The 9,058-nt window shown below is 51.9% G+C and overlaps 1 protein-coding gene across 1 annotated transcript; it reads right to left on the reverse strand.

The window, feature by feature from the left end:
* Window positions 1-419: 419 nt before the first annotated feature.
* On the reverse strand, window positions 420-8,319 carry TCTE1 (t-complex-associated-testis-expressed 1). Its single transcript, XM_015572249.1, has 4 exons — window positions 7,995-8,319; window positions 5,978-6,546; window positions 2,173-2,622; window positions 420-862 (listed from the first exon to the last, which is right to left on the reverse strand). The coding sequence occupies exons 1-4, from the start codon at window positions 8,233-8,235 to the stop codon at window positions 653-655; spliced, it is 1,470 nt and encodes a 489-aa protein (XP_015427735.1). The 5' UTR covers window positions 8,236-8,319; the 3' UTR covers window positions 420-652.
* Between the last annotated feature and the right edge of the window lie 739 nt (window positions 8,320-9,058).

Genomic DNA, 9,058 nt, shown 5'->3' on the forward strand with positions numbered 1-9,058 from the left:
GGAGAGAGAGAGAGGGAGAGGAGAGTGAGAGAGAGAGTTAAAAGGTAAAGATCTGTTCAGTAAAGAGGAAGATGTAAATGAGGGTCAGGGTTATGGGTGGCCCCCTGGGGAGTCTGGGCAGGCACATTCCCTCAGAGTTCTCTCTGCCTCTCCTTATACCTGGAAGAAGTAATTTATTTCAGGGGTTCTAGTATTACCATCTCCCTGGGTTGTGGTCTGGGTCCTATTTAATACTCCTCCCCCTACCCTAGGTCTATCCCCCTCACATCTTCATACACTCAACCCTTTAATATATATATCGCCTCCGACACACCCCACACTGGGGATCGAACCCACAACCTGGGCATGTGGCCTGACCAGGAATTGATGCTCAACCACTGAGCCATGCCGGCTGGGCACTGTTCAGATTCTTGATGAAATTTTATTATTCTATATAGAATGGGGAACTTACATCCTGGCAATCATAATCCTAACAGGAAACATTATGTATACATGCACTCAACCTTTGATCCCACCTCCAGGATCTTCGTGGTCTCCCCCACTCCCCGTGTTCCAGTGTGACACTCTGCAGCAGGCACGAGGGGCCATGCCCTGGGGGGTGGGGGTAGGGCAGTGGCCCAGGGTGGTTACTGCCCCAGCCCTGGCCCCTCTCCTATCCCACAGGGTTCTCGGGGCCCTTGGCAGTGAGTGGTGCCGAGAAGTGGCTGGGATTCACGCCCCGCTGGCGGGCTTCTTCGCGGTTGGCACAGAGGGCCTGGCCAATGAGGTATTCGCTCTCCTGGGCTACATCGGACAGGCGCAGGTCAAACTCCAGGAGCGTCTTGTTGTCTGACATGCCTTCCAGGAGCTGCTTCCCGCCGTCCTGGGAGAGGAGCACAGGGAAAGGGTCGTTGTTTACATCACTACCCAGGACTACACACACTTATATATGTATTTACAGAGAGAGGGGGCTGGAACGGGAGTTCCACAGAACAGTGCTCATCCTATTTGTGCAGCACACTGACATTTTCTCCATTCTGTCCTCTGTGAGCTGCAGCAGCCATCCTGGGGCCACACGAGGAGCCCGGGGGGGACACGGCGGGTGGCTGGGGCAGCAGAGCAGGGGCTGGCACCGAGCCAAGGAATTTCCAACCCCGGGACCCCCAACCCTGGGGCTTCTGAAAATGGGACATAATGAACGGTCCTCTTGTTGAAGTCAATTGCTGCCTAAGGTCTCTGTTACGTGCAGCCAAGAGCACCCCCGCTGGAGACAGTGCGTGTGAGCAAGACTATTCTTTGGGGGGTGGGGGGTGGGGTGGGGAGGGGTTGGTAGAAGATGCAAGGCCCTAAGTGGAGTACACAGAGGGCCCCGTTCACTACCCCTCATAGCTTCAGCCTCTCCCGGGGTGGGTGGGCTAGGCCCAATGTGAAAGAATTTCATATTGGGAGGCCGAATGCTGTTCTTCTATGGTTGTGACCCAATAGCATGTTTGTGGCAAAGTCGATGTAATACAGAAGCATTTATTTAAAAAAAATGAGGTAGACGATAAAGGAAAACATCAGCAGATATACCAAGCAGTTAACAGTACATTTCAATTATATTACATCCTTGTATATGTTCACCAGCTGTTCATAGAAACCGCATTTCTTACTCTGCAACTTGATTAAGGAAATTTGAGAGACATTTGTCTATTGGAAAGAACCCCAGCTTTTGATCAGTCCTGGGTTTAATCACAGCTTTGCCACCTCCTACTGATTGGATGCTCTCAGGCAACTCACTAACGCCTCTGAGACTCAATTTTCCATCTGTAAAGTGAGGTTAGGAATACGCATTTTACCAGATAACAGTGAGGGTGAGAGGAAAACAATGGCTATACCAAGCATAGTCTATAACCCTGAGTAACAGATAGCAATTACTAAAGACCTAGCCAGTACCTGCAATGGTTAATTGCTTTACAGTATAACTAATTTAATCCTCCCAGTACACTGTGAGGTAGATACTGTTACTAACCCCATTTTACAGATGAGAAAATGAAGGCCCAAAGTGCTAAATGGCAGGGCTGGGATTTGAACTAGGTACGGCTGTGATTTTAACAATCACCTGATAAGTACCCCATGACAGTTGGGTTCTACCCCCACCCCCAAGGCCCAGGGCCTCCCGTGGCCCTCCCTTCCCCAGGAGCTGTGACTCACCGGTCCTATGTGGTTGCAGGACAGGTTGATTTTGGTGAGTGTGGTGTTGACGGAGAGCACCTGGGAAAGGAGTGTGGCCGTAGGCTCCGACAGCTCGTTCCCACCAAGGTGCAGCGTGGTGAGGCACTTATTGGTCTGCAAGGCGTGGGCGAGTGCCTGGCCGCCCTCATCCTCAATGCAGTTGAGGCGCAGGTTGAGGGAGAGGAGGTTGGTGTTGTGTGCCAGGGCGTGAGCCAGCGACTGGGCGCCAGGCGCACGCACCTGGTTGTTGGCCAGGTTGAGCACACGCAGGCGGCTGTGGCTCAGCAGCTTGGCGGCCGCACGTGCGCCACGGTCCCCGATGCAGTTGTGTGACAGGTCCAGCTTCTCAAGGGCCGGGTGGTCCAGGAGGCTGCGAATTAGGATGCGTGCCTTGTTGTCATCCACCTTGCTTCGGGTCAGCCTAAACACCTGTGGGCAGAAAAAAAAAAGATCTGTGGGCAGGTAAAGGGTCCACAGCACCTGGTAGCCAGGGATCATCTGCCTGCCTGTCTCCTGCAGGTAGAAGAGAGAGCCGCAGGGAGGCCTGAGGTTCTGCTCACCTTGTGTTGGCTGCCTCGCTGGCCTGCCTAACATGGCAGAGTGGTGCAGAATTGCTGGCAGCTGGTAGGGGGAAAAGGCTACCATTTCCTGAGAAATGACTATGCGCTGGGCATGCTGCTAGAACACGTCATAACCATTATCTCCCAGCCTCCGCATCCCAGTGAGGTAGAGTGAGTCCTCTCCACTGTACAGACAGGAAATGGAGGCAGAGGGTGGGCGTATCATTTGCCCAGTCACACAGTGATTGAGCTGTGGAGGCAGGTTTTGAATCCAGGCCTGTGTGACCCAGCAGCCCCTTGCCGGACCCTCCTCAGCTGGCCAAGATCCACCATGGCAAGGAGAGGCACTCAGGGTGAGAACCAGGAGAAAGTGGGAAGGGTGAGAACCGGGAAATGGATGGGATGAAGTAAAGAGATAAAGAAAGGGCGTAGGGTTAGCGTTATGAACATGGGAGATGGGAGCCCCCATCCCTTTCCTTCTCACTGACTTGTTCCACTCCTCCCTCTTACTTGGAACCTCGGAGTGGCTGGCCTGTTTGATCCCTCCCTATCCACTAGTCCTCTCCTTTCTTACACCCCCCTTAGCCAGCGGAGAGTCTTTTGTTTCTCACCTTTTCATTGCATCTACCTTGCAAGGCTCCAAGCTGGGTCCAGCCCACGCTCTTATTTTCTGCGTGTCTGTGCCTAGGCAACTGACATGATGGAAAATGTCTCGTGACAGCCCTAACTGGTTGGCTCAGAGGATAGAGCATTGGCTTGTGGACTGAATGGTCCCAGGTTCAATTCTGGTCAAGAGCATGTATCTTGGTTGTGGGCACATCCCCACAGGAGGCAGCTGATCAATGTTTCTCTCTCATCGATGTTTGTAACTATCCCTCTCCCTTTCTCTCTGTAAAAAAATCAATAAAATATATTTTTAAAAGAAAGAAAGGAAGGAAGAAAGAAAGAAAATGTCCCGTGACAGAACTGGATGGTTTCGCTGGAACCACCAATAGCCCTCAATGCTGTGTGCTCACTCAACTCTGTTTCTCTGGCCAACGTATTCTCTCATAATCTACAATACTTTCAGCCTTCTCCAGCCTCCTCAAACTTCAAGAGCATGTATCTTGGTTGTGGGCACATCCCCACAGGAGGCAGCTGATCAATGTTTCTCTCTCATCGATGTTTGTAACTATCCCTCTCCCTTTCTCTCTGTAAAAAAATCAATAAAATATATTTTTAAAAGAAAGAAAGGAAGGAAGAAAGAAAGAAAATGTCCCGTGACAGAACTGGATGGTTTCGCTGGAACCACCAATAGCCCTCAATGCTGTGTGCTCACTCAACTCTGTTTCTCTGGCCAACGTATTCTCTCATAATCTACAATACTTTCAGCCTTCTCCAGCCTCCTCAAACTTCAGGGGTCACCCCAAAGCCCCCTCTCAGCAGGTAAGTGTCCTCCTGCCTCCCCAGCCATTGGATGGGAACCCCTCATCTTCCTATACCGAACACAACATCCCACCACACCAGCTTTTCCCTCTGCCCAGGGCCGACTGCCCCATCTCAGTCCTGGATCCCACCCTCCTGCCTTCTCAGGAACCTTCCACGGTCAATGAGCCTGTACCCTCTGTCCTGGACTCAACCCATTTCTTGCGATTGGATGGAAATTTTCATTGGTTTTAAACACATGCAAGTTTCTCCTTAAGAAAGCCCACCCCACCCCCCGTCAGCTATTTCTACTCTACCTTCTTCCCCTTTCACAGCCAAGTTCTTGAAAATGTTGATCACTGACATCCAGTTTCCTCACTTCCCGCTCTCTCCATAAACCACTCCGGCACGCCGATCTGGCCTCTGCTCCTGGCACTCCACTGACAGAGCTACCCCTCCCCCAGGAACCGCCACATTTGCTAAGTCCAGGCCTCAGCTCCACTCCACCCCATTGCTGGTCACCTGCTCTTCTTCCTTTTTTAAAAAATATATGTTTATTGATTTCAAAGAGGAAGTGAGAGGGAGAGAGATAGAAACATCAATGATGTGACAGAATCATTGATTGGCTGCCTCCTGCACGCCCCCCACTGGGGATTGAGCCCACAACAGGAGCATGTGCCCTTGACAGGAATTGAACCTGAGAACCTTTTGTCTGCAGGCCAACACTCTATCCATTAAGCCAAACCGGCTAGGGCTCATTCCTCCTCCTTCCTCCTCCTCCTCCTCCTCCTCCTTTTTGTTACTCCTCACAGGAGGAGATTTCCCCATTGGTTAATAGAGATAGTGGAAAGGAGAGAGAGACAGAAACATGATGTGAAAGAGACACATGGATTGGTTGCTCCTGCATGCGCCCTGACCAGGGCCGGGGATCAAGCCACAACCGGTATGTGCCCTTGACTGGATTCAAACCCGGGACCCGTCAGTCCGAAGACCGATGCTCTATCCACTGAGCCAAACCAGCCAGGGCTCACCCTCTCTTCCTGAGACACACTCCTCCCTGGGCTCACACAAGCCGGTGTCCCCTTTTCTTCCCTGATTTCCTGGCAGGCTCTCCCTCTTCCAACCAGAATATTTGGGACATATTTATACTAAAAAATCATTCAATATGTATCTGGAATTCAAATTTAACTGGACGCCCTTTTTTGTAATTTTTTCTTCTTCTAAATCTGGCAAATATCCTAGTTGCAGTTTTACATTCACATGATTGCTGATTAGTGTCTTTCATCGCACAGACGTTAACTCTAGAGGGCACAAGTGGTATGATTTTGCTCAATGCGGAATCTTCAGCACCTAGGACAGGGCCCGGAGCGCAGATGTTTGTCGAAGGAATAAATAGCTGGTGAGCTGGGAGGGCAGTGCCTCCCTCATCTCTGCATCACCAGAACCCGGCTGGGTGCAGGGTGCATGAAAGGACACTCGAGCCCTAACCGGTTTGGCTCAGTGGATGGAGCGTCGTCCTGCGGACTGAAGGGTCCCAGGTTCGATTCCAGTCAAGGTCATATACCTTGGTTGTGGGCACATCCCCAGTAGGAGGTGTGCAGGAGGCAGCTGATCGATGTTTCTCTCTCATTGATGTTTCGAATTCTCTATCCCTCCCCCTTCCTCTCTGTAAAATTATATATATATATATTAAAGGACACTGGATCAGTGACTAAGAAAAGGAGAGGAGGAAGATGAGGAGAGCTGGGGCACAGAAGGTGAGAGGGGATCAGAGAGATGCCGAGACTGGACGCGGGGCAAGGCCGAGGGGCAGGCAGTACCTTCAGGGTGTGGCAGGCCTTAATGGTCGCCGCCAGCGATTGGCAGTCACGGTAAGTGAAGAGAAAGAGGTTCCACTCAAAGTTCATGCCACAGTCCTTGATGCCGTACACCAGGTCCAGCTCCTCCAGCTGGCTCAGGCCCGCCACCAGCTCGCCCAGCTGGTAGTGGTCCATGGAGGGCTCCTCCATCTCTCCCTCGCTGCCCGAGTCCGACTGGTCCCCGCTGTGCGGCGGGGGCCGCAGCTGCACGGGCGGGAGGAACTGGTCCACGCGGATCCTGCGCACGTAGTTCCTGCAGAGCGGCAGCAGGCCCAGGATCACGGCGGGGTCCGTGGAGTCCGGGATGAAGTGCTTGATCAGGTTCTCCAGGTGCCGCTCGAAGAACAGGCGTTTCCAGCTGCCGCCGTGGCAGTCCAGGTGGCACACGGGCCAGCGCTGCTCGCAGCAGCGGTGCCAGTAGTTCTCGTCGTCGATCAGGTTGGCGGTCACGGCCAGCGGCAGGTCCGGGGGCAGCTGGCGCAGGACCTTCTGCTGGTGCTCGGGGAGCAGCTGCGTCAGGATCGGGTTGTCTTCGGGGACCGAGGGAGGAAAGCCGGAGTCACAGTGTTGGGGACACCCCCCCCCCACCATGGGGCCCTGGGCTGGGCCTGCCTGGGGGCACTGCGGGAAGGGAAACCCCTCCCCTGCCCTCAGGGAGCCGGGACGGAGAGGGAAGGCAGACTTGGCTCCCAGGGAGGCTTCCATCTGAGGGGCAGACACAGCCCCTGGCTTCGGGGCCTGCCTTCCCTGAACGTCAACATCTGACATCGCAGCATCTGGCCGCAGGGAGCTCCCGGTCTGAGGAAGAATCTCAGGCCCACCCTCAGTCATCACTTAGTCTGATGGAGGGACAAGTCCTGACTTCAGAGGCTCCCAATTTGATTTGCTTCATTCATTTCAAAATTTAAAAAAATTTTTTTTGAGGGATTAAAAATGGCAGCAGATTTGTAAAATCAGAACTAGAGCAGTGAACTCGCTTCTTTCACCGCCCCCCTCTGTCCTCTGCATCCAACAAAACAAAACAGGCGGAGAGGTGGGGAGGATGGGGCAGGAGTTGGCCGAAGACAACCGCCCCTGCCTTGACTTTTCCAAACAAGTCTGAGCCCTGGGTGTTTTCCTGGAATCTTTATGCTTAGTCTTCAGACGGCCTTGCTTAAAGGACACTGCAGACGCATGCGTCTTCTCAAGGATTGCTTACCCGACTGATAGTATCTAATAGTTAATTTTAGTTCAAGCTGTTGTTACAATAAAAGCCGAAGGAGGCAGGCAAATGGGGATGTTTGGTTCCTCTAGCCAAGCAGTCCCTTAGCCCTCTCTTTCATAATAAAATAATAAAATAAATAATAAATAATAAATAAATAAATAAAACAAAAAATAAATTTTTGTGAGCACCTACTATGTGCCAGACACTATTCTAAGTGCTGAGGGTTCAAGAGTGAATGAAATGAAGGAAGCCGCTTCTTCTTATGAGGGGAGGCAGACAATAAACAAGTGAAAGGAATATATTATAGGTCAGGTAGTGATAGATGCCATAGAAAAAAAGATGGCCCTGTCCTCAGAGAGCTCCCCATCCAACTTGTCTTTGAAAAGGATGAACATTTACAGTTCACAGAGGGCAGAAAAAACCCAAGAACCTATACATGCCACAGAAGACTCCAAGAGCGTAAATAAAGGTCAGTCAACCAGGGAGGGCTTTCCGGAAGAGGCGGTCACTAGGGTTTGGGCTGGGTTTTGTTGAAGAGAGTGGGAAAGGTGAGGAGAGGGCATAGGCATGGAGGGTATGTTGCGGGCAGGAGTCTAGTGGGGCCAGGAAGTGGGGACAGCAGGAGACACTGTCCTGGCTGCAGGGGTCAAAGGGAAGTGCTGTGTGGGAGGGGAGGGGCTGCCCAGGACCCAGCCTCTGAGACCTCTCCTCCAGGCTGTCCCCATCCAACCTGCTCTTGGCTTCTCCCGCCTGCTCCTGGCAGAACAGACTCACTCCGGAAGTTCTTGACAATGTGTCGAATGCAGAGATCTGTGAGCAGGGGGACGATGGCCAGTGACCACTCAGCATCCTCGGCGATGATCCTGCGCATCAGACGCACATTGGGCCCCTGATTTGGGCCCCTGGACTTCCAGGCGGCGGGGGAGCTCTTTGTGAACTTCGAGCCTAAGCTCGAGGGTTGGCCTGCAGCTTGAGGCGCGGTTGACGCTGTTGTTAGGGTTTCCTGCATGCTCATGACTGGCAACCCAGGGGCAGGTGACCCCGTGGGGATGGCCTTGTGACAGGAAGTTTCTCACACTGGCAGGTCCTTGATGCTGGTGGGAACCTGGGGCCAGAGGAAGGGGTAGAGGTGTTACTTTGGAGGGTCTTGGTGGGCATTTATCAAGAGAGAGAGCACAGAGTGGTTCTTAAGGGTCAGTCTCTGGAGGATAGCAGATCCAGGTGCAAACCCCGTTGACTAGCTGTGTGGCTTTGGGCAAGTTACTGAACCTCTCTGAGTTCCAGGTGCCTTCTCCGTGAAATGAGGATGACAGTTACCGATAAGATGATTGGGAGGAGGGAATGCACCTAGAGAGGCATAGTATATGTCAACATATGAAACTGTAGCAAGGAACAGCCCCGTATTTTAGATAATGATAACGATATGGCCAGTCCAAGCAGTTGCTGTATGCTGAACACTCTTCTTAGAATGCATATTGACTCATGTAATCCTGGCAATAGCCTTTTTGAGATAAGCACTTACATTATTCCCATTTTTCTGATGTGAAACTAAAACACAGAGAGGTTAACTGACTTGCCCGATGTCACACAGCTTAAAACTAACAAGAATGGGCCCTGGCTGGTTGAGAGCGGCATCCCAGGCACCTAAAGGTCGTTGGTCAGATGGATGTTTCTCTCTCGCATTGATGTTTCTTTTTCTCCTCCCTTCTTCTCTCTCTAAAACCAATAAAAACATATTTAAAAGCAAACAAACCAGAAAGGACCTAAATTCAGTCTATCAAGTTCACATTCTTACCCCTACATTGTACTGCCTCTCTGAGGGTGAGTGATGGGTGTGT

This window comes from Myotis davidii, unplaced genomic scaffold (genome assembly GCF_000327345.1).
Source record: "Myotis davidii unplaced genomic scaffold, ASM32734v1 scaffold167, whole genome shotgun sequence".
Lineage (NCBI taxonomy): Eukaryota > Metazoa > Chordata > Mammalia > Chiroptera > Vespertilionidae > Myotis > Myotis davidii.